Genomic DNA, 24,772 nt, shown 5'->3' with positions numbered 1-24,772 from the left:
TAACCACCTTTACTTTTCTGTTTCTGTTCATTTCCTAGCTTCTATGAAACAAACGCTTCTGTCTGATTGGCTTTCGGGATTAACCAGCTGCTGAGCTGCCAAATGTCTGTATACACCAAATTTTATCAATATTCGTAATACATTTTTCTCTTTTAAATTATTGATCACATAGTTTAAATAAACATTTTCATTTTTTAATTTCTTATTTTTAAATATTTGATTTTTCTTTTTTAAACTTTCTATCAGTTTTGTTCTACATCAAATTATTAAAACTATAGTTTTAATTTAATTTTTTTACAAATTGATTAATTATATTATTGAAATTCTAAATTCACCTATTAAAATATTAAATTTTACCAAAAATAAAAGATATCTTTATGTTTTCTTTCTCTAAACTCTTAATTTATATCTTAATTTTTTATTCTTTATTTTTTAGCAACATGAGAAAAAAATATTTTTTAAAAAAAGAAACATAATTAAAGCAAAAACACGAGAATAAAATATAAAATCTAGCTCTATTGTGTGCACAAAAATATAATTAAACCTTTTATTTCTTTTTTATGTGAACATATGAAAAACGCGCTTCAAATTTGGAACGAACAACTTTTTGTTGTCCTAATTTAATGTTTAAAAATAATTTCCTTTTCAACGCAATACTTACTAATATTTCAAATAACAAATATATTTTATTAGATGTCGCTAACAAAGATAGAAACAAGTGCTTGTTTAGTTTAAAATTGAATAAAAATGATTTTGAGCTGCTAAATGTGGTTAAAATGCATGCATTAGTTAGTCTAAACCATTTATTTTTATTGAAGCGTGTGTTTTATAAAGTGTGAACACTGATTTGTGTAAATTAGTACTTTATGTCAAGTTTTAACGAGCCTTAGTCTGATATTCTTAATACTTCATCCGTCTCATATGTTTATTTTTGTAATATGTCTTAAAATATATATTTTTTTTCGGAGAGTAAGAAAGTATTTTTTCTGCTCAACGAAAGTTAAGTGTGCTTTAAAGAAAAACACATTTTGGATTGGGTTAGCCACGAAGAAATGGGTTTGACGACTAGACACTGAAGTTGTACGGCCCAACCCAACGTCTATAGGCCGTTTGCAGTTAATTACACAAAGAAATCTCACCCATGACCCAAAATAATAAAACACAGAAATCTGACCCAAAAAATAAAAAACAGCACAAAGAAGCGACGTACCGTTTTAGGGCTTAGCTTGGGTTCCCTTGGATCTTCGTTCCACCTTCACACTCCCCTCCAGTGTTAGCTCTTCAGAAGAAGCTTCTGCTTCCCCCATTTTCATCTCAGCGGCAACGGTTTCACTTTCATTCACCCGAGAAAGATATTTGCGTTTTTCTCTAAACTCTCTCTTTATTCAAAATCTGTTGGTTGAAAATGGAGGAACATGAAAATGGCGCGAATGGCACCGAGGACGAAGCGTTGATAGGACCTGGTCCAGCCCCACGCGCTCGACGCAAGCGACCTCTTCAGTTCGAGCAGGCCTACCTCGATGCCTTACCCTCTGCTAACATGTTAGTTGCTGCGCTTAACATCTTTTACTTTTACACACACAGACCTTAGTTTTGGAATTAGGGTTTTCTCTCAATTTTGGAACTCGGAACGACTATTGTAAAGTGTATCGCTGAGATGAAATCTTGGTGAATGTGTGCGAAAGGTGAGGGCTATGGAAATCCTCAGTTTCTTATAACAGTTGCTTTTTGTTGCAGGTACGAGAAGAGTTATATGCATCGTGACGTGGTTACGCATGTCGCTGTTTCAGCTGCTGAATTTTTCATTACTGGAAGTGCCGATGGTAAAACATTGTCTTCAGAGAAATTAAAATATTAAAATTAGTGTTAATTATGAAATTATTTGCCAGTTTGAGTTCACTGCGGAGAGTTTCAAGCAACAGTTTAAATGGAGGGATACTATTAGTTGCTACTTTTACTTTTGTCAATTTTTGTTATTTGTTTATAAAATATTCCATGACATGTAACATACGTGAAGCATCAACACTGGTGCAAGATTGGTTTATTCATACATACATGCATGCATGCATATCGAATAGCAGCATCTGGATCTTATTTAAATTAGCTAATCCTTTGGAATGCTATTGGAATGATGTTGTGGCTTATCTATTTGTGGATGGCATACTTCTTGTTGTCAGGGCATTTGAAGTTTTGGAAGAAAAGGCCTATTGGTATTGAGTTTGCCAAACACTTCAGATCTCATCTTGGTCCAATTGAAGGTCTAGCTGTAAGTTTATTAACCTGACATAACCCTTTGTCATAAATCTTATATAATTTTATTGATTCTTGCTTAATATTATGAGTCTATATAGTTTGATTTTCTGGGCACCGAGTATTCCAGTGACATATTTTTGTCTTGCTGTATGTATTTATGTTTTCAAAACCTTCTTGTTATACTTGTCATCAACCATGACTTATTTCAGCTATGCAGGTTAGTGTTGATGGTCTGCTTTGCTGTACGATATCAAATGACCGTTCTGTAAAAATATATGACGTAGTCAACTTTGACATGATGGTCATGATACGCTTGCCATATGTCCCTGGCGCTGTTGAATGGGTTTACAAACAAGGGGATGTCAAAGCAAGGCTTGCCATTAGTGATAGGAGCTCATCTTTTGTGCACATATATGATGCGCGAGCAGGTTCAAATGATCCTATAATCTCCAGAGAGGTGCGAATTATAAACTAAATATAATTGACCTTTCAAAATGCATAAGCTTGTTATTTTATTTTTTTGTGATATTTTCCACAATTTAGTTGCTTAATTGTATCACTCCTTGCTCTTTTGTTCAGATACATATGGGTCCTATTAAAGTTATGAAGTACAATCCCGAGTATGATTCTGTACTTTCGGCAGATGCAAAGGGGGTCATTGAATACTGGAACCCTACTACACTTCAATTCCCAGAGAATGAGTATGTGGTTATTTTTTTCTTATTATAGTCCTGACCCCTTTCATTTTATATAAATGACTCATCATGGTTCAAATACTGATGGCTGCCATCCATTGAGTTCCTCGGGCTTAACATATGCATGCAAGTTTGTCAAAAAATTTACAAATTACATAATTTGGGTAGCCATACCATTGTATATGCTTAACCCCTTTCCTGTGTGCTGAATGGATTGAGATAATTTAAAACCTTAAAAGTTCTGAAGCCACATTTTTGGCATTTTAATTTGTTCTCACTGAATCAATCTAAGCACTAGGGGCAATAGCCACTAATATGACCAGGATTATCTCTTATAAACTGTTAATAGTCGTAGGTGAGGATGAAAAAGACTACTGTTAATATATAGTAAGATCATTCTAGTTAAAGTGCTGCTGACTGGACCTGTGGATGTAGATATGGATTGGGTCAATATGAAGTGAACCCATATGTTTAATTTTGGAAATTAGAATTTGATTTGAAATTTTTCATTGTAGAACGTTTTACTCATCTCATACCCTGCCAGATTAAACATATTTGCTGTTCTATTCAGAAGTGGCATTTGCCCCCAAACATCTGTCTGATGTTGTGTTATGGCCTCCTGACTGGCACCTTTGATCACATGGCTACTGATCTAATGCTTCTGAGTTGGGCCACCAATAAGCTGTTGGTCATAGCCTCTACAAAGTGAATCAGTATTGTAATCAAGAATGCCATGAAGTGCCAAATATTGGAAACATAGCGTTGTTGTTATGCATGAGTTTTGGATGTTTGAATTTGTGCAGTTATGAATGCACTTTAATCCTTTCCTTTGGTGCTTGTAGGGTCAGTTTTAAACTGAAAAGTGATACTAGCCTCTTTGAAATTGTAAAATGCAAGACTTCTGTATCAGCTATTGAGGTACTTCAGTTGTATGAACATGCTTACAAACTTATAGTTGATAATTCAATATGATGTTATTTAGGTGGTTTTTGAAAGCTAGATATCTGATGTTTGACTTTGATAATATTTATTAACTGTATTGCATCTTTTTTAGGTCAGTCCAGATGGAAATCAATTTTCCATTACATCACCTGACCGTAGAATACGTGTGTTTTGGTTCAGAACTGGTAAACTAAGACGAGTTTATGATGAATCCCTGGAGGTAACAGATTTTGCACAATTTCATCCTTTCTGTTGTTACTTTTTAGACATTTGATGGCAATGAATTCTTTATTGATAGGTTGCTCAAGATCTTCAAAGAAGTGATGCTCCGTTATACCGGTTGGAAGCCATTGATTTTGGTCGAAGAATGGCTGTTGAGAAGGAAATCGAGAAGACAGAAAGTGCACCACTTCCAAATGCTGTTTTTGACGAAAGTTCCAATTTTCTTATATATGCAACCTTGCTTGGGATCAAAGTGAGATTTTCTTCCTTTGGTTATTCAGCTTCTCCATATTTATAACTTCTCCATCACTGTTTTCTAATGCAATGAGGCAACTAGATGGTTCTAAATTCCCTAATGCGTTTAAAATCTTATGTGTGCTCATAGATTGTTAATTTACACACCAATAAAGTTGCTCGAATACTTGGAAAGGTGGAGAATAATGATAGGTTCTTACGAATAGCTTTATATCAAGGTGATCGAAGTAGCAAAAAAGTAAGAAAGATCCCTTCAGCAGCTGCAAATGCTAATGAGAGCAAGGAGCCTTTGACAGATCCCACTCTCCTGTGTTGTGCCTTCAAAAAGCACCGGATATATTTATTCAGGTATGAAAGTAAACACTTAACTGACCATTGTAGCACCATTTTCAACTCCAAAGTTATGTAGTTGTGTTGTTTGATAATATCATGTATGGGGATTTCATCCAGTCGTGTTTTTTCTCCGTGCATCGAGGTTTTTCATTTTGTTTAATGCATGTCATTAATCATATGACATGCAAGTATAAGTCTAACGTGTATCTAAGTTTTGGAGTTTGTCACGTATCAGTCGAAGAGAGCCAGAGGAGCCTGAAGATGCAACTAAGGGAAGAGATGTGTTCAATGAAAAGCCACCTGCTGATGAACTTTTGGCAGTTTCAGATATTGGAAAGGCAGTTACAACATCCCTTCCCGACAACGTGGTGAGTTATCTTTGTTGGACTTTATAGGAGGTTATTGTGAATGAAAATTAAATTCAGGGATGCTTTCACTTTAATTAACATGTCTCACAGAAAAAAAAAAAAAAAGGTGTTTAGAAACAATATCTTTCTCTCACTTATATATTATCCTACTTAAGTAATTATCCAATGCGAAAGAGGAAAATATTTCCTCTTGTTCCCCACAAAATAGCTTTACAATTCCAATTCTTCTTTTGCAGATTCTACACACCACTATGGGCGATATTCACATGAAATTGTACCCAGAGGAGTGTCCAAAAACTGTGGAGAATTTCACAACTCACTGCCGAAATGGCTATTATGACAATCTTATTTTTCATAGGGTCATCAAAGGCTTCATGGTACAAACAGGTGATCCTTTAGGAGATGGCACTGGTGGGCAGTCTATTTGGGGGAGAGAATTTGAGGATGAATTTCATAAAAGGTAATGAAGTGTGATTTCAGACTCCAGGTTATTTGGGGGATATGCCGATGGCATGGCATATGGAAACTTCCTGGTATGGTTTTGCCTCAGATGGAACTTATAGCAAATAATTTTTCTCTTGCAGTTTGAGGCATGATAGACCTTTCACAGTATCAATGGCAAATGCTGGCCCAAATACAAATGGTTCTCAGTTCTTTATCACCACAGTGGCTACTCCATGGCTGGACAACAAGCACACTGTATTTGGTAGAGTTGCGAAGGGAATGGATGTTGTACAGGTAAATAGGCTTCTATTCTTGAATAACCATTTAGTACAATCAAGGCTCATTCAGAATCAGTTGCCTAATAATTTCCACATTTGTGATGTCAGCTTTTGTATCATCTGATCACACATTTTTTTCAAAGCAGTCCTTCTCCACTTCCTTTTGGTCCATGGAACTTTTGATAAACGTTTCTCTTTTATGTTTTCATCTATAATGTATCGTGTTAAAATCTTTTCTAGGTTGTTGATTAATGTCTGACTTTTTATCTGAGAAGACTAACCAACTGAGAACGTTGATGTTGGCAGGCTATAGAAAAAGTGAAGACAGACAAGACAGACAAACCATATCAAGATGTTAAAATTCTTAATGTAACAGTACCAAAGTCTTGAAGGTCTTTGGTCTCTATGACTGAGGTGATAGGTGGCTGAAAAAGTTTTAACAGGATAATTTTAAATTTATTCCCTGAGATCATCAACCTGTAGCTTCATAGGTTTCCTCTGAACCGAGGCAGTTATTCTTCACGTACAATACTAACTAGAGGTGGCCGTTGTTTTTCATGGATACTTTTCCTTCAGAGGTTCCCTCTTCCTTTATGACTTATGGCTAAAACTTACGGAAGCCGTCTTCTGTTTTGCTCTGCCAGTTTAATGTGCTTTGCATGCCTAAGGAATGCAGTTAAGCAATATTACTGTTTGACGTATAATTTTCTGATGCTGTACTTGATGTATGATATCCCTGCCTTATTAGTACCATTTTTAAATGTGGTATAAATTGTTTTGCTGAAAAATTGATTTCAAAAACTTTAATGAATTGTGTCATTGCGGGTTTTTCTTTTCTCTACTATCTTTTCGAATTACTTTCCCTCCTCTTTATACTGTCAGACTGCCAGTCTAATAATTTACCCTTGATAAAACACGGCCATCAGTGTTTTACCCTTGAAGACAGTTTAATAAATGGAAAAAAAAAATCGAATTTAACTAAACTATGTGAAGATTTACAAACAGGTTTTACAGGGAAAAAAAACTTTAGATTCAGAACAATTTCTGATTGTAAAGATTTATAAACAGACTGTTACTCAAAACTGAGTCCTGGGACATTCACTTCCACCACCTGTGAGGTGTGAGCTATTAAGGATAGGATAGCCAGTTGTGCATTGGATGAATGGTTTTGTTTGGAACGTTAATTCCGAACTTATTTATCTCTGAAAATTTTTAAAGATTACAAAATTTAATTATTTTATTGAATTATTTGATGAAGTTTCCTCTATTATTTATTTCATAATATAATATTTTAACATTTCTGGATTATTCAAATATCGTAAATAGTCTACATATTGTCTGTATAATTTTTGTATAGGTAAAAAGGTATGAATTAGAAAAACATAATTAATATTCTCTTAATTTTTTTTTGCAAAAATAGATAAAAATAAGTATTTTTTTTTTCTAGTAAGGATAGATAAATGAGAATGAAAATAAGAAAATACAATTGAGAGGGCGTTTTACTAAACGTCGCGCTTGTGTAGCCTTGAAATAGTCGTGCTGCATCCAAAACCTGTAATGCTGAAACTTGTGTTTGATACTAAATTTTGATGAGGTCATGGTTTTACTCTTATGTAAAGGGACGTAAGCAACAATAAAAATCTATTTAAAAATACTCTTATCCTGTAGTCAATTTTATGATTGTGTATCACAAATAACAACCATCTTACTCGTAAAATGTTTGCTAAAAAACATATAACCAAACGAAAAATTACCAACACTTGTTTCAGTTCTACTGAAATATATTTCTTATTTAGTGAATCCCTCAAATTTTATTTAATATCGTGTTAAAAAGGTATTGTTGCTAGTACTGTTGAAATGAAGTGCCTTTGATATAGCATGTTACAACGACCTGAAACAAAAAACTGCCATGTCTACATTATTTAAGGGGATTAAAGCTGCGACGTTTAGCATATGGAAGAAAAGTCAAGTTAGAGAACGGGTGAGATAAAATGTCTAGTTAAAATTGCTGCAAAATAAGCAAGACTGAACACAATTACGAGTACGGAAAGTTATTATATTCTCCCTTCCTCACTAGTCATCATAGGCCGTGGTAGTTAAAAAGGATACTCTCTTTCCTTATCCTAAATTTTTTAATTCCCGAGACAATCTCCCTCCAATAACCTATTCGGGACAATTGTCAATTTTAAAATTTGAAAGATTGAATCTATATTAAATATTACAATTTGTTTTAAATTTTTATAGGTTTTCAATCTTTAAACTTTTTTGTGCTAAATTTTAAATTCAGATTGCATAAATCACTCGTCATTCTTCATTTGTACTTGTTTAACAATGACATTGATTAACTAGCGACAATACAAGGAAAGAAAGGGGAGGAAAACAATTAAGGTCACTGGCAGTACCAATAACTAATGGTGCCAAGGTTGCATTAGCGATAGCAATGATTGCAGGATAATGCTGGCAACGACAACCTACAGGTATTGACCGATGGCAGTAACAATAGTGATGATAATAGCAAATTAGAGGTAAGTGACACAGATAATGGCAACAACGATGACCAGACAATTGATAGAAATTAACACGACAGTCTCGTCTAGCAGCTTATAGAAATGAACATGGCTACCAGGCAGTTGTAACCAGCAGCAATTGTTTCACATGCTGAAACGAACTCCATGATAATATAACAAAGAACAATTCTTTTCACTGGCAAATGAAAGGAATAAATATTTTATCTATAGATACTCAAGAATATCCAGCAAAAGTAACCAACTTAACCAAGGGTTAATTGATAATTCCAACACTTTCATTGACTTTAATCTTTCTCCCCAGACCCTTCAAATGAATAGATTTCATAATTAAGGGAAACTAGGACACGGGATAAAGAGTAATTCCTACTAGTTTTATACTAGTAACAATGAAATGCATATAATTTAGTAACGAAAAGGTCAAACAACTTAAATTCAAAACAATACTAAATTATATCAGACAGTTTGATGCCATACATTGTCTAAATTGAAAAGCAAAACCCCATAAAACCTAAAACAATATGTAACTCGAGCAACAAAACCTTTTGATTCGGCTAAGACTATAAACGAAAACCAACGTCTGATACAAAAAGCATTTAAAAACTTCTAGTCGAAAAGACTGAAGCCCATATCCTGTAGAACAAAGAAGATATATAGAGTCATTAGCAGATAGTCAGGAAATTACCAAACAAAAATTAGTGCTACAATGTCAAAACTTACATCGTCAGATTCCTCCTTCTCTTCCACCTTCTTTTCCTCCTTTGCTTCGGCAGCAGGTGCAGCACCACCAGCTGCAGCACCTCCTGCAGGTGCGGCAGCGACAGCAACAGCACCACCACCTGCAGCTCCTCCTGCAGCCATCTGTTCTCTTCCACTAGCAATTAGCTCACTGAAATCTTTTCCCTTGGCTTCATTGATGAGCAAATCAATCATCTCATCCTCAGCATCAGCTCCAACTATAAATCACAGAAAAAACCACTCCAAACAATTCAAATTTTACTCGCTTCGTGTATTATACACATTCATAAAAAAAAAATACTCTTCAATTATATTTTAAAAAATGTACATTTTCATCTCACGCCAGCAGATAACAGTAGATAGGTGAACAACAGAAACAGATAAAGCGGAAAAAAAACCAATGGGTAGTTGGCATGTTACAAATGCAATCAAGCCCCATTCAACAGGAGTACCGAAAAGTTGTCTCAAATTTTCCAACTAAATAGGATTGAATGAAAAAGGTAATATGACGAATGTGCATTACGAACCCAGTTCAGAATCTACGCTTAATGAAATGTTTAATAAAAATAAATGTACCAAATAAAAAATAACTAAGAAAACTAAGAATTTGGAATACGAATTGAGTACCAGAGCCAAGGATGTGTTTGAGATCAGCAGCAGAAGGAGAAGAGTTCCCTCCCAATACTGCAAGCAAATAAGCGGCGATAACCTTCATCTCTGACTCCAAATTCAGCCAACAATAATAGTTATTAACACAAATCGACAACACGTGAAAATGAAATTGGATGTGAGAAAACGAAAACTCACTCGCTAGATTGCGAATTTGCTTTAGACTCTGTTGCTAGGGTTTTTTTGCAGAGTGAGGCGCAGAGCATGGGGTAAGTGGACATAATATATAACTAGGGTTTTCAGCTCATGGGCTTCCATCATTTCTGGATTTCCGGTAATGCCCCTCCCTCCCGGCAGTAGGATAACAAGTTTCTCTTGTACTTTAGGGAACAATTTTAAGTTCAAATAAAAAATTATAAAAAATATAAAACACATATTTTATTATTGATCATAAATATTATATTATATTAGATAAGAATAAATTAAAGATATAAATATTTAAATTGAAAAATAAAAATAAATTATTAAAATTAAAACTATTTTTATTAGTACAATGTGACAATTAAATATAAAAATAAATAAGTTAAAGTTTAAATTAAATTTGAAAAGTATTATTTAAAAAAGTTATAAATAAAAAGTTCTAATAAATGCTGAAAAGAGTTATACTATTTACTAAAAAAATATGCCTGTGCGTTGCATAATTTATTTTTTTATTAAATTAATTTATTTTAAAATATAAAATATATAATTTAAATATAAAAAATATATAAATATAATAAAAAATTTGTCAAAATAAATTATTATTTAAAATATGTATAATTTAGTATTTTTTTAACATAAAATAAAATAACATACAAATATTTTTATTTTTAAAATATAAAAATAAAATTTATATTATTTCATGATATCATAAATAATTTATTATTATAAAAATTTAAATAAATAATTATAACAATAAATTATTAAATATAATAAATTTGTTAAAATGTATTATAAAATTTAAGTAAAAAAAATCTTATAATTTTTTATTTATATATTTTTTATATTTATTAAATTAAATTTATATGATAAACTATCTATTTATAATTATAAGTTAAAATTATTAATAAAAATTTACTATATAATTATTAAAATATAATATCATGTTTTTTAAAAAGAACTTATCAGACTAATATATAAAAAATAAAATATTTATTCATCTAATGAAATTTTAAAAATTACCTTTATATTAATATACACAAAACTATATATTAATATTTACAAATAAAAATATTTTAAACTTTTTATATATAAATAAAATTACTATACAGAAATATTATAAATAAAAATTAATAATCATATAATATATATACTGAATTTGGAAATTTACTTTTTGATAAAAAAAACATATGGAATTGAGTTTTTTTTAAATGATTAAATTATTTTATATTTTTTGATAATTTAATAGAATTAATATTGATTGACATTATAAATAAATAAATTTTATTTAATAATCAATTAAGTATAATAAAATTATGTTATTTTGACAATAAAATTAAAATAATAAATTTATTATTTTTTATTACATATTTATTTTTAATTTTTGAAACAAAATTATACAGTTTATTTATTATTTATCATTTTAATTAAGAATTAATAAAGATAAATATATCTATAAACTAATTTAATAATTAATAATATTTTAAAAATTTTATTAAAAGAATAAATATTAATATAAATAAAATTTAAAAAATAAATTTAGAATACTATGTGAAATAAAACACATAGATTGAACAAAAAATAAATTAAAAAAATATTATTATTAGGTCTCTAATTATTTTAAAGATATATAAATATAACTTTAATATAAATACATTAAAATATTATATTGCCATTAAAAAATAAATGTGTTTTAACCATTTTGATGCAAAAATAGTTAATTAGATATTTAATTTTTGTTTTTAGATATATTTTTTTGTCAATTTCTCATACGTTATCTAATTTTATAAAAAAATGTTAATATTCAGTGAATTTGATTTAATTTTTTTAATTACAAAATATATAATTTAAGAATATAACATAATAAATAATTATATTAATAAAAAATTTGTACTGATTTCATATTTTTATATATAATATCTACATTTTAATTTATATCTTGAAAACTAATTATAAATTCACAAAATGACTAAATTTTTTCATTATGAAATATTATTATTTGCATTTGTAATTGAATGTTATCATACAAATTTTCAAAAGTATTAGAATTTATATTTCAATCTAAAAATTTTAAATAATCATATAGTTAGAATATGAAATTCTAATAAATAAATATAATTTGATATGTTAATATAAACAATATTTTTATAACATTTTAAACACTACTTCTATTTTTTTTGGATTTAAAATCTTTTAATAGTTATAAAAATTTAGACTTCATACTCATAAAATTTTAAAATAAATGATATATATATATATATATATATATATAAATTAAATATAACATTTAAACTTAATTTAAAATTAAAACATTATATTTTCTTTACTTTTTTATTCATTATGATATAAAATTATTAAATATGAAAATAGAATAGTTAAATTATATTTATTTTCATTGTTATGATATTTAGTAATTTTTAATTTATTTTAATTATTATAATTAATTAATTTTAATTGAAGAGTTTTAAATTTATCATCATTATTATAGCATTTTATAAAAAATATTGCAACAAAATCATTAAATATGAATATTGTCAATTTTTTAATTTAAAAAAATTAAATTTGTCATCATAATTATTATAATATAAAATATAAATAAAATATTATCTATGTTAATAGGTTATACATAATTTTGATATATCAATTTCTATTACATTATTTTCTAAAAAAATTAAAATAATAGAGGAAAAAGAAAGAGTAGTTAAAAATTTTCAATTAAGATTTAGGTAGAAACTAAAAAAGAAAATTTGTTGTATTTAATACAAAAATTAGTCTTTATATCAATTAAATTTATAAATGTTGATATAATATAAAATTTATGAATTACATATAAGATTTGTCTAAGAACAAAATTAATACATAATATATATAATAATAAAATAACAAAATTATTTTATAAAATACTTAAATGTTTTGTGACATCTTACTTTTCAGACTTTACACAATACTAAAAGTATTTATACAATACTGCAATAAAAATAGTTTAATTTTCTAAATCCTACATTATTGTCTTTTGTTCACAATTTTTTATTTTGTTTTCCTTAAGTTATAACCTAAAAGAAAATATCAAATATAAATTACTAATCTAAGAAATTTGAACAATACATTATAAATTTAAAATTGATACAATATTTTTTATTTTTTATTTTTTTGTAAATTTGGTGTTTCTATGGTTAGAGATATAGATGAATAACTTATTGCTAAATCATTTTCTTTTGTTTTTGTATTTGTATTGTCTATACCTTCTTCCTTTTTTATCTGTAAATATAAATAATGAAAATAAAGTTATTCATCATTGTATTATAAACATTATAAATGAAAGTAATGAAACTCCAATTTAATTTTCTATATTACTTTCATTATCGGTTTCACAATTTATTTGCAGTAAAACTTTATTTTTCACGACTTTCAAAGTAGGTACTCATTTTTATTTGAACAATATGTGAAGTGTCAATAATTTTTAAAAGTTGTGGAGTCAACTTTAACACTTCACCATTACCTTTAAAAAAATTATCACATAAAAATAGTTATATGTTTTAATATATTTTATTTATAAGAAGTTGGAAATTAACACATTTGCTTACAATTTCAAATGTTGCAATACGATCTGATAATTTTACTTATGTTAATTGTTCAACAACCTCATCAAATAAGACAAATATAGTTGAATCTGTAAAATCTTTAAGATTAAGCTCGAGACAAAACCTGTAATGTGTATAAATTAAGGTAATAATATATAATTCAATTTATTTTAATATAAAAATTTAAAAATTAGAATACATAGTGATAAATTAATTACCTTGTCATTGGATACTATACGTCTTTATAACATGATTTACTTTTAAAATTTGTAGTTGTGAAACAAACTTTCTTCTTGCAATGAGAGCAAGAAATATAATAACAACTATTTTTAAGCATTACATTGTTCACAGTTATAATACAACCAATTACGATATTTTGAAAATTAATTAAAAAATTAGTTTAAAACTTAAATAAAAAAAAAAGTATAAGAGAGATTAAATTTACTATATCACTCTTTGATTTTACCATTGTCAATATTTCAAATATGTTTTTGAAATTTTATAACTTAGAAAAAATAGTAAATCATGTATTATCAACATTGTGAGCAATATACATATCATTAAAATTCCTTCAACAAAGTGATTATGAATAATTGAAAATGTAGTTAAAATAAAAAGTAAACAATTAGCAATAATTAATGTAACAATGAGATTTTAAACAATTTTAATACTTGAATAAATCTATAAAATGAGTAACTTCTGGTATGTCAATATTGACATAATTCTTTGTTGATCTTAATGTAGAAATATAAATATTACCTATAATATATATATTCATATTTTTTATAATTAAATATCACAGTTGTGATATTCACACTTTTATTTTCCATTCATTTATTGTTGAATTTAGATTGTTAAGAAAAATTTATTTATCTTTATTGGAACTTGTCGTTCTCCTATAATTCATCAAATCTAATAAAGATTCTTTAAATACAATTCAAAGATAATAAGTATGAATAAAATATAATTCCAATCAGTAAGTTTTACGTTTCAAATTTTAATGTAGAGAATAATAATTAGATACAGTTAATATGAGTGACTTTATAGGTTTTAAATTAATTCTTTAAATACATTTTAAAGATAAATAAGTATAAATAAATATAATTTCAATTCATAAGTTATACGTTTTAAATTTTAATGTATAGAGTAATAAATAAATAAAAAATTATATTTATAATACAAGGGAAGGGATGAATTATAATTAAGTTTTGTTAACAAATAGTCAAAAGATACTAGTTAACAATGATTTTGTATTGAAAATCAAAATTGAGTTGTATTGAAAATTACAGCAAGAGCGCGTGAAAATGCTTTTCCATAAAAAAGTTATCATTTTTATTTTCTTATCTAACACTCTTAGAAAACTTCTGAATTATATTTATACTATAACGAGACTTTTCTTCTCATTATTTAAGGTACTTCATAAATTTCATGAGCAAAAATTAAGAACGTGTTTGAAGTGTTTTTCTGTTTTCAATTTATAAAATTTGTTTTTTAGATAAGCTTTCACAAATAAAATAGTAAATAAACTGCAATTTTCTTTTGTACAAAAATGCTAAAAGAGTTGCCTCGGGTTACATCATTTAATGGGATTTTTCTACCCCCAAAATATAACATAACAATGCATCGATTAGTAATTATTTTAATACAAAATATACTTGCTCTAATCTTTTTGGAATAACAATATGAAAATCTAAAACAAAACCCATAACCTAGAATCACTGCTAAAATTACCAATATAACAGAGAGCTGGTGCAACCCCTAAAGTAGACTCAGCCTTCATCTCAGTAAGTTTTTACGTTAATATAGATAGATAGATAAAATATAATTTTTGATTTAGTAAATAGGCAAAGCATTTCACCTGAAATCATTTTAATTCCACTCTACAAATACATTACCTTGAAATTTTATCTAAACACACTATGAAAATATTACATTATTTATTTCTAAATGAAAAATGAAAAAAGAAAATAATATTGCATATATCTTTAAATATTAAATACACTTTTTAAAATTATGAATGATTCTGCATTTATTTTTTCAACTGATTTACCATTTTTGGGGGCTTTTAGGCAAGGTATTTCTTGCTATTGTATAATTGTAAAATAGGAGATATTTTTATATGGTGCAGAACTATATGATTCTAATAAATTCAATCATGTTATGACATGTGTATAAATTTTATAATTTAAAAAAAAAAAGTAATACATGTTGCAATGAAAGTAGCTAAGCCCGCGTGTTTCAGGATCATGTAAAAAGGAAATGCAACAATTGCCTCGTACAATATTTTATGCAGCTTACATACTAAAACCTGCAACTCTTGGTTAATTTATCATTTTGAACACTGGATAAAAAAAATTCCTCTAATACGTATACATACACATGTCATACAAATGATGGTTAAAAGTAATAGAAATTCTGTAATTTAGAAGAAGAAAAAAAAATGGGAGGGAGCAGCAGGCATGGTGCTACCTTGATACTGGTTCATCCTTCACCACTAAGATTCAATTTTTGGTAGCTGATTCCCCAATGGACTCGTCACTTCTTTCTGCTATCTATGCCCTGCTTCAAGAACTGCAACCTATTTCTGCATAAAACTCACATTTAAAAAATACAACTGCACAAGGTAAATAAAAGCAGGGAAGAATATTTAATAGTACCAGCAATCAACCACATTTTAAAAAATCAATATTTAGTTGTTGAAAACCAAAGGCATATACCACTGTGCAACAGGTAAACTGCAAACCCATATGATCAGACTAATGTCCATAGTTCCGCACGGATAGTATGGTGGCGGCAGGTCCAAACCATTTAATAATCCAATAATCATGCTTGATAGCAATAATTTTTTTAAAAGATATCTAGAAACTGAAATTCCAAATGTGTATGAGATCTATGAATCAGATGCCTAGATAGCCAAAAAAAAAAAAAAAACAGCCGGTATGATTGACAAATGACAAAAGAATTTCATGAATGGCAGGAGAGACAGTAACACAATTATGGGTGATTAAACCTTACTTGGAATCAGTAAGGCGGCCATGTAAGCTCCACCTTTGACGGAAACCTTCAATGCCCTCAACTCCACTAGCAAGAATTAGGCGCCTACACATTTGAAATGAAGGTACGCAAGACATCCATGGATTGAAATTTCTTACATTACATTCACACGCCAAATATAACATAAGATTGAAGGCACAGAAATATTGTCTAAGTGTGTGTGTGTCCAAGTGACACACATGAAGACAATGTTAGACAATAAAAATATTGAAGACTATAAGGCAATCTAAGGGCACTTCTGAATGTAGTTTCAAGTTATTAATGCCTAGAGGGAATCACCACTGTAAACTCATTGCAAACCTTAAGAAAGTAAGGTCCCCTAGATAAGTGACCAGTTAAAAAAAAAAAAAACACTTAGTCGTGAATTTTGATTTTCTAAAAAGATTTCTTTGAAGGGCAGATAGTGAGAACAAATATTTTTCCTACCATCTCTAATGTTTTGGGAACAAGTCCAATAATACTTTTGGAAGAGCAAGATGCTGCCGCAGCTTCCTCAAAATAAAAGCAATAAGATGCTTAATGATAAAAGATAACTAAAAGCGGTATCCAGAATTTGTGTTTTGAAATCTTAGGAAAATCCCTTTTTAAGGATCTATTATAAGCTCGCTTTATGCTCCTTCAGGATATGTTACACAAATTACCAACAATGGATCACATTATGACCATTCCAACGTACCTCTCCAATGATGTAACTTCTGCCTCAAGCTGAGAAGCCCTCTCCTTGGCTTCATCTAAAGGCATTGATGAACCCAATTTGAATTCACTATCTTGAAGCCGCTTTCTTATCTCCTTATCCTGCAATTTATTTAAAAAATGGAACAAAAAGTGATGTAGATCTAACAAACTGAACTGCACTTCCTAAATTTCTATCTCCAACATTAACAATAACTAAATTTCTTATCTCCTTATCCTGCAATTTATTTAAAAAATGGAACAAAAAGTGATGTAGATCTAACAAACTGAACTGCACTTCCTAAATTTCTATCTCCAACATTAACAATAACTAAATACTGCACGTATGTAAAGATATTTCAAAGAAGGTAAGATATGAGTTGTGGTAGTAAAATGGAAGAGATGGAGAAAGGAAGAAGCAAGAACAGATAAAAGAATATCTGAAACAGATAAGTGATAACAAGATCTCACCCTTCTTTCAGAACATTGTTTATATAGAGCAATCTCATCTTGACAAAAAGGTTCAATGTCATTGATTTGCAAGCCTACAAGATTTAAATGAAGCTTATAAGATATTCAAACAAGACAAAGCAGTAACAGACATATAATCTTAAAACCTTTAATCAAAACAAACATAAAGAATCATATTTACTTATTGCATTATCAGTAGATTAAAACCTTGTAGAAGTTAACACTTTAACTTCTCCAGTCTGAAGAACAACGTGGTTACTCACTTTTCTTTGCACGTATTTAACTCCACTATAGTCATACAAAATCCCACGAGTTATATCGAATGCTCCTACTTAATTCTAATTACTAAAACAACAAAAATAAAAGCAACAACTTAATTCATACCATTACATCTCTCCAAAGCTATCAAATGAAAATAAAAACATGAACCTCAAGGCTTTTTTTTTAATGATGAATCTTATGATCCATAATAATTTATGCACTTGAATTATTAGGGTTTGAACTTTGTAGGTGCTCTTCCTTTCCTTCTCTATGAGATGAGATGTGTAGCTGACATGGAGGGGCATGAGATGAATGGTATATACACTTACAGAGAAAGAGATTTCTGAGAATTCCATCGCAGAAATCAACACCTTGAAGGACATGAGAGGCTATTTCCGGTGGAACCACAGGTGATGGAGGACCCGTCATTAAATCATCACCGACCAATATCGTTTCATCCATCGTTGGCTGCGAATCAACTGAAACACACACACAGATAAGTTTATCAACATGTGAACATTTCCATTCTGATTGAAAAAACCAAAACAAAAAAGTAAAGAGAATGAGTGTGGGTGAGATAGCATACCATCCATGATTACTTCCTTTCTGCAACAATTCTGGTTTTTCTGTTCTTTTTGGTGTTACTGAAACGGAATTAATTGGGAATTACGGTACTGTAATTGGTATCGTAGCGAAAGCTGGTGGCATTGCTAAGTGAGTGGTAATTGAAGAATTGAAGGGAAAATGAACAGAGGAAGAGGAGCTTTTTCGGGCTCGGGCTCGGGCTTGGGCTCAAGTTATACTGGACCTTTCTTATGTTTTTCTTGTTTATCCTAGTAGCCCATAAACTTTGTTTTTCTTGAAAGAATTTTTGAGCAAATTAACAATACTTATTTAAAAAATAAAATACGAATGAAAATAACCTTTAACGTGAATATTTAGAATAACTACGTCGAAATGGATGACAAAAATCTTCTTTTAAATATTTAACATAATTGTATCTACTAGAACTTAAACTCAAGATAATAAAATTATAGAATAATAAATTGAAACTAAAATTCATACTTTTTAAAATGACAACTGTTTATAACTATAAATGGTTATGTATTTAATTTTTCAGAAATTAATTTTTTCTTTAACTAAAGTATTTTCACAAGCATAATTGTGAATTAATTTGTAATGCCTTTGGATATTTTTTAAGAAAAAGCCAAATCAAATTCAATTTTAGAAAAGTTCTAAAAAGTAAAAGTAGTTTTTTGCTCTCTTTAATGGAAAAAATATAAAAGGAATTTTTAGATAACCTAATTTTAGGATCTCTTTTTCCTTCTTTATTCCAAATGTCAAATAAAAAATATAGGTCAAACCAAACACCACATAAAAATTACTCTCAATGATTGCCTTTTCTTAAGATCTTAAGGTCAACTCCTTATAAATAAGTATAATTTACCTGAGATTACAACAATTCTTGCTTGTGATTGATTTATCATCTTAAACATCGAATAAAAAGCAAAATGGGTTTTCTATGGTTTACTCTCTTAAAATTAAAGAAACAGTATTCTTTTAGTAACACAGACCAATCTTGTTTTTAATCAGTTGCAATTTGAGCATATTTTTTCATTTATTATACTTCCTAAATTACAAATAAAAAACACGCATTTCAAACATATAAACCTAGTTCATCTCAACAGTTATTTGAATATGACAAAAAATGCCCATACATTTGGAGTCTAATTTTAATGCGATTCTAAAATAAATCTTAATCCAATCTAAATGTGTCCAGTTGTTTTCAAAATCCTTTGCTCCCAGTGAAATCATACAAGGGGAAAAAGAAATACACTTCTTTCCTTTTTAGTGGCAAAAAGATTGGAGGAATGATCCGAGTCCTATCTTTTTATTCACACCGATAGCCTAAAGCTCCCACAATGGATCATTAAATACTTTCATGCATGCAAGAAATAGAAGTCTAGATAGAGCGAAGTGTAATTCTTTTTCAGCAATCCACCAAAGTTTCTATACTTCGAGGTGGCCAATATGTGAGGAAAGTTTGCACGAATCTGAAGATATATTACCGAATACATTTCTTTTGTCTCTTGACCGGTACTAAGTACTCCATGAAAGTATTTCAAACAAATTCTTCAACAAACCAAAAATTGGGCTTGAACACTTCCCTATGTTTTTTTTTAATTCCCCTTTTCATCTCCTTGTCCTATATAAATTAATTGAAGCATTCACTAGGTTTGATAAGCCAACATAAAATAACTCATGCACGCCTGTACTCATCTCCACAATCACCAATCACTTTAAGCAGATCCTTTCCTTTCCCTGAGACTTCTCTTATGCTGTTCACATCGTCTTCATCAAGAACAAGTGAAAAGATAGCATTCGTGTCTTGAATATGTTCTGACAAGCCAAGTCTCACGCCAACCATTGATCCTGCTACAGCAGCCTGCATGGTTGACAGGAACCAAAACAAAGGGATATAAATCAAGGCTCGTCCAATGTAACATGAAAATGAGAATTTAAATTAATAAGAACAGCAAATTCCCGTAGAGAGAATAAATCAAATTCACCTGATCTAGTATATACTTCACAGCAACAGTTGCGATCGAAACCCCATGTTTAGAAGCTACTTGTTTAAGAGTCCGAAGCAGTTCCTGGAACAAACTCCATCCTCCCCAAGCATCTACCATCTGCCACCGGATGCAAAGAACAGGAACGCATGAATATAATTACGTCACAAGGATAAAAATCCAAACCCCACACTCCTAATGTTCTCTCATGCAGGAAAAGCATCAATTATCAACTTGAATTGTTGTAGCCTACATATTGATTCAGGGTTATTTATCATTAACAACTTCCCCTTTGCCAAACCATCCTACCTTAACTTCTTATCTTAGTTTTATTACATTATAGTGCATTTAGAAGGGATATAAACTTTCCATAGAAAACAGATGAAGGTGCTAAAAGTTTCTTAAACTAACTCCAGATAACTACTAGTGGTATGAAATCGTACCCTTTTGTACTTTTGGAGGGAGGGTGTGTTAATTGCAGGACCAGCAAACGGAATAGCTATGTTGGTGTCAAGGAACTTCTCAGACAATAGACCACCCATCACGGTCCCATACCTGCATCACAAACTGATCAACTGAGGGGAAAATATTTGTAGTTTTCTTCTACTAACTTTCATCTCTTATTTGGGGGAACTATTTTCTGTGGCTCAAATAATTTTTTTATATCACTGAGAGAGAGAGAGAGAGAGACGTTATAAGTTTAACTCCTGTATGCTGACAAAGCTCTGCCATTCTCTGTTGGGGACGCATATCAACAATTGAATGTTGCACCTGACATTGAAGATACCAATAAGAATCACGAACTATTAAGTTAATATTAAAAGAACCGAGAGAGAGAAATTAAAGCATTTGGATTTACCTGATTGCTTACAACAGGAATATCATTTTCAAGAATAATTTGTAATCTCTCTGTATCAAAATTTGTCAGAGCCAACGTCTTGATTTTACCTGTACATGGCTAACTAAAGTAGTTTGATCAAAGCAAGAAAGGTGAACTTACATGTGAATTCATAACTTTTAACCAGAAATAAAACTAACCTCCTTCTTTCAAGTCTGTAAGGTGTTTTAGCGCATCAAGGTAGCCTGAATTTGAATAATCCCACCTAAATCCATTAAGGATATATCGAGGAGAATTGTCAAAAGAATCTTCAACAGTAGTTTACCTAGATAGCACATTTCACTACTTCTGTAACAGACTAGGAAGCAAAATCGATGAGGTTTCATCTTTCATGCCATGAACAATGCTAATGGTTGTAAGTCTCCCTATAAACTAATGAATTACACATTTCACTACTTCTGTAACAGACTAGGAAGCAAAATCGATGAGGTTTCTTCTTTCATGTCATGAACAATGCTAATGGTTGTAAGTTTCCCTATAAACTAAGAATTGTAATATGTTGACAAGAGTTGAGCTGCTGCACCCATGATAGTTAGTAGATCAAATAACCAGAATAGAGAGAGGTTAAATACCAATGGAACTGAAGCATGTCCAAGGAATCCACATCCATCCTCTTCCTTGAAACATTAATGCTGTCTCTAACATAGCTACTTGTCATCTTAACTGGCGGGGGCACCCACTTAGTGAGACTGCATCAAATGATACAATGGCTAAGAAAATACTTTCTTTTAGATTTTTACTGACAAAAGAATTAAGAAAAGAATATGCAGTCGCATAATCAACTCACCCTCTGACCTGTTCCAATAATTCTGGAGGACGCTCACGTCGTACTCGATTAATGAAAATCCCAAACAGATCTTCAGCAGGCCCATCTGCAAAACCTCGAGAACACAACGATGAGATAACGATTCTCAAAAAGTCAACTTTTATGCAGACATACAAAATGCAGCTCAAGTTGAGAAGAATCCACATTTATAACATCTAATAATATTCGCACCCTACACTAAAAAATTTGAACACGACAAATGAACCACAAGTCTCTACTCTTCAACGGGTAACTTGATAGATGCATCATAAGTGGTAGCAAGCAAGGGCACATGGGCTCAAACAGGAGGCAAGTAAAAGCAGCTATTGCATACATATATCAGCCATATCAAAGGTGGTGAGTCCAGCATCAGCATATTTAAGCATAGCATCAATAGCATCATCCCTATCAATTCTGCCCCACCCACCACTAGTCTGCCACATCCCATTCACAACCCGGCACATATCCAATGAATCACTGCCATTGTTGACAACAATCTGCCGGTTATCTTGTGTGAGCACACACTGAAATGGTCTCAGATGCTTATATTTTGGTGTTACCACTCCTCTCCTAGTTGGTGTTCTGTTTGAACTGAAAGTAAATTTGCTCAAAGAATGCCGCAATAACTCTGACATTTCCAAATTGATCGAGTGCCTATGATAGGTCTAGCAGTAGCAGACACACGAGAAAAGGTTGCACCCTTCCACAATTTTTCGTGTTGCTCCAACAACTAACATAAAATAAAGCCATGGTCATAGTGCTCTATCCTATATCGGCATCCCATTGCTCTCCACCATACATTTTGTCATTTTATTTTATGTGGTTGCATTTCTTCTTCCAATATATCTGAATACGTTGCCATAGTTAATATTTATCTGTTTTAGACTATCCGTAATACAATCCATTGATGACAAATTTTAGATTCTACATAAAATCTATATCTGTATCTCATAAAATTTAAAAATACCAAGAGTATTTATTATATAAAAATTACTTAAAACATATTTGTAAATAATTAAAAAATTAGAAAAATATATGATTTTTTATTTAATCTTTTGAATATATTAATTTATAAATAAGTAATATATTTCTATATTTTATTAAATATTTTTAATAATAAAAAACATTAAATTTACTATAATGAATGTTATCAAATCGATTACCATTTGCCAAAAATTAAATATTAAGTGGAGAATAAATTATTGTCATTAAAAATTAATGCCAAACTCAGTTGGGGACTTGGGGTGAGCAATTGTAAAGACAAAAAATCGTTTGTTGCATTATCGACATGAGAGGACCAAATCCATTTAAGAACCCAATTACAATGAAAATTAATGATTAAGAATAATTCTAAAATTTCCGATAACTTCTTATTAATCCTTTCATTTATTTAATAAATGAAGAAGTGATAAAACATTTTCTCATTTTTTAAAAATATTAAATATACTTTTATTTAATATTCTCTTCACAAAAATTAAAAATTAAAAAAATATATTATATTTATGAATACATATTAAGAATATACAAAAAAATTATTATTAAAATATAAATTATTATTTAATGTGAATTTTTAATAATTTAAAATATTTAGTAAGATACATTAGTGACACATTAAAAAATATGTGCATTTCGAATACAACTGTGCATGGTTGAAAATACAGAAGAATGTAATTAAATGAGATTCAATTAATTATTTAATTTAGTGCGCGTTTATCAACACTTAAATTTTAAACAATACTAAATATAATTATTTATTTTTGAAAAATTATTTCAAGAAATTAATAAAAAATATATTTTTTAAAAATAAGTTGAAAAAAAAATCGATTAATTAGGGAGGGCGGAAAAACATGCCAATCAAAAAACTCCACGTCAGCACAGAAGCAGGTGGGAGAAGAGAGAAGAAAATGAGTAGAGTAAGTACAATGATCGGCCATGTCGAAGGTGGACAGGCCGGAGTCGGCGTAGCGGAGCATGGCCTCGACGGCGTCGTCTCGGTCGATTCGGCCCCAACCTCCGCTGGTCTGCCACATTCCGTTTAGTACTCGGCATATGTCCAGGGAATCGTTCCCGTTATTCACTCTGATACGCCGATTCTCACTCGTGCTTACCGTAACATCAGCACATCGAACTGTGTATCCGTAGTTCCCTCGCCACTGCGACTCTCTACTTCTGGAGTTTAAGGGCGTGACGGTAGAGAATAGGCGATGGTGGTGGCCAACTATAGTTGCCATTTCTTGCCTGAGGGAGTTTCAGACAGAAGGCGCGAGCGGGAGAATAAGAGGATAAGGAAAAAGAAAGTAATCAACCATCCACAAACCACAATACTTTCGTTCCTTCAGCTTTGCGAAATGACGATAATGCCACCATTTCAAAATTCGTTGGCCCAGATATATATTAAAAGCCCAGATTGGGTAGCCAATATCTATTCACCGAATAGTACTTCGATGGGGCCAACGATGGCCTCCACGGGCGAAAGTGATACTTACGTATTCATCCGTGTATGATTTATATTAAGTTTAGACCAAAATGTTCAACCGAAAAAGCAATCGCGACTTTTTTTTTACATTGGATATTCATGCATTTTACTCAAAACCAAAGAA

The 24,772-nt window shown here is 30.3% G+C and overlaps 4 protein-coding genes across 9 annotated transcripts; 1 reads left to right on the top strand and 3 right to left on the bottom strand.

The window, feature by feature from the left end:
• Positions 1–1,195: 1,195 nt before the first annotated feature.
• LOC113854011 (peptidyl-prolyl cis-trans isomerase CYP71) lies at positions 1,196–6,651 on the top strand. 3 transcript variants are annotated; one of them, XR_003502720.1, is made up of 14 exons: positions 1,231–1,542; positions 1,738–1,823; positions 2,178–2,266; positions 2,471–2,710; positions 2,833–2,954; positions 3,791–3,866; positions 4,003–4,110; positions 4,189–4,365; positions 4,498–4,715; positions 4,936–5,068; positions 5,305–5,528; positions 5,653–5,806; positions 6,097–6,331; positions 6,435–6,651. XR_003502720.1 is itself a non-coding variant. In XM_027484793.1 (13 exons), exons 1-13 carry the CDS (start codon positions 1,406–1,408, stop codon positions 6,178–6,180), a joined length of 1,848 nt encoding a protein of 615 aa, XP_027340594.1. In that variant the 5' UTR covers positions 1,196–1,405; the 3' UTR covers positions 6,181–6,651. The 3 variants fall into 3 exon arrangements, 2 of the variants coding, with proteins under 2 accessions (XP_027340594.1, XP_027340595.1); XM_027484793.1 differs by having other exon boundaries at positions 1,196–1,542; positions 6,097–6,651; XM_027484794.1 differs by lacking the exons at positions 1,231–1,542; positions 1,738–1,823 and having other exon boundaries at positions 2,177–2,266; positions 2,463–2,710; positions 6,097–6,651.
• Positions 6,652–8,608: 1,957 nt separating this feature from the next.
• Positions 8,609–10,000, bottom strand: LOC113854152 (60S acidic ribosomal protein P2-2-like). The gene is made up of 4 exons (XM_027485026.1): positions 9,861–10,000; positions 9,681–9,770; positions 9,036–9,271; positions 8,609–8,948 (listed from the first exon to the last, which is right to left on the bottom strand). The coding sequence occupies exons 2-4, from the start codon at positions 9,766–9,768 to the stop codon at positions 8,922–8,924; spliced, it is 351 nt and encodes a 116-aa protein (XP_027340827.1). The 5' UTR covers positions 9,769–9,770; positions 9,861–10,000; the 3' UTR covers positions 8,609–8,921.
• LOC113854151 lies at positions 9,048–18,685 on the bottom strand. The gene is made up of 8 exons (XM_027485025.1): positions 18,486–18,685; positions 18,229–18,378; positions 17,639–17,712; positions 17,172–17,290; positions 16,457–16,540; positions 15,906–16,025; positions 14,136–14,146; positions 9,048–9,137 (listed from the first exon to the last, which is right to left on the bottom strand). Exons 1-6 carry the CDS (start codon positions 18,490–18,492, stop codon positions 15,977–15,979), a joined length of 483 nt encoding a protein of 160 aa, XP_027340826.1. The 5' UTR covers positions 18,493–18,685; the 3' UTR covers positions 9,048–9,137; positions 14,136–14,146; positions 15,906–15,976.
• An 801-nt stretch (positions 18,686–19,486) lies between these two features.
• Positions 19,487–24,567, bottom strand: LOC113855134 (flagellar radial spoke protein 5). Of its 4 annotated transcripts, none has more exons than XM_027486633.1 (9): positions 22,507–22,947; positions 22,155–22,239; positions 21,940–22,056; positions 21,508–21,572; positions 21,329–21,417; positions 21,161–21,240; positions 20,913–21,024; positions 20,470–20,589; positions 19,487–20,345 (listed from the first exon to the last, which is right to left on the bottom strand). In XM_027486633.1, exons 1-9 carry the CDS (start codon positions 22,805–22,807, stop codon positions 20,160–20,162), a joined length of 1,155 nt encoding a protein of 384 aa, XP_027342434.1. In that variant the 5' UTR covers positions 22,808–22,947; the 3' UTR covers positions 19,487–20,159. The 4 variants fall into 4 exon arrangements, with proteins under 4 accessions (XP_027342434.1, XP_027342433.1, XP_027342435.1 ...); XM_027486632.1 differs by lacking the exon at positions 22,507–22,947 and adding an exon at positions 24,094–24,567 and having other exon boundaries at positions 19,851–20,345; XM_027486634.1 differs by having other exon boundaries at positions 19,851–20,345; positions 22,600–22,946.
• Positions 24,568–24,772: the final 205 nt, after the last annotated feature.

This window comes from Abrus precatorius, unplaced genomic scaffold (assembly GCF_003935025.1).
Source record: "Abrus precatorius isolate BTA unplaced genomic scaffold, Abrus_2018 Scaffold11, whole genome shotgun sequence".
Taxonomy (NCBI): domain Eukaryota; kingdom Viridiplantae; phylum Streptophyta; class Magnoliopsida; order Fabales; family Fabaceae; genus Abrus; species Abrus precatorius.
The sequence above is the reverse complement of the archived record's forward strand: the minus strand, read 5'-3'. Positions and strand labels throughout refer to the sequence as shown.

What these genes read in the sequence shown, in the direction of transcription:
- LOC113854011 (XM_027484793.1), top strand. Translation starts at nt 1,406, where the DNA reads ATGGAGGAACATGAAAATGGCGCGAATGGCACCGAGGACGAAGCGTTG. An exon ending in GCCTTACCCTCTGCTAACAT is followed by an intron (nt 1,543 to 1,737) that starts GTTAGTTGCTGC and finishes TTTTTGTTGCAG; the next exon opens with GTACGAGAAGAGTTATATGC. An exon ending in GTCCAATTGAAGGTCTAGCT is followed by an intron (nt 2,267 to 2,470) that starts GTAAGTTTATTA and finishes TCAGCTATGCAG; the next exon opens with GTTAGTGTTGATGGTCTGCT.
- LOC113854152 (XM_027485026.1), bottom strand. Translation starts at nt 9,768, where the DNA reads ATGAAGGTTATCGCCGCTTATTTGCTTGCAGTATTGGGAGGGAACTCT. An exon ending in CAAACACATCCTTGGCTCTG is followed by an intron (nt 9,272 to 9,680) that starts GTACTCAATTCG and finishes TGTGATTTATAG; the next exon opens with TTGGAGCTGATGCTGAGGAT. An exon ending in AGAAGGAGGAATCTGACGAT is followed by an intron (nt 8,949 to 9,035) that starts GTAAGTTTTGAC and finishes TTTGTTCTACAG; the next exon opens with GATATGGGCTTCAGTCTTTT.
- LOC113854151 (XM_027485025.1), bottom strand. An exon ending in TCTCAGAAATCTCTTTCTCT is followed by an intron (nt 17,713 to 18,228) that starts GTAAGTGTATAT and finishes TAAATCTTGTAG; the next exon opens with GCTTGCAAATCAATGACATT. An exon ending in GAAGTTACATCATTGGAGAG is followed by an intron (nt 16,541 to 17,171) that starts GTACGTTGGAAT and finishes TCAAATGTGTAG; the next exon opens with GCGCCTAATTCTTGCTAGTG.
- LOC113855134 (XM_027486632.1), bottom strand. Translation starts at nt 24,403, where the DNA reads ATGGCAACTATAGTTGGCCACCACCATCGCCTATTCTCTACCGTCACG. An exon ending in TTATTGGAACAGGTCAGAGG is followed by an intron (nt 22,057 to 22,154) that starts GTGAGTTGATTA and finishes CATTTGATGCAG; the next exon opens with TCTCACTAAGTGGGTGCCCC. An exon ending in TGAAGTATATACTAGATCAG is followed by an intron (nt 20,346 to 20,469) that starts GTGAATTTGATT and finishes TCAACCATGCAG; the next exon opens with GCTGCTGTAGCAGGATCAAT.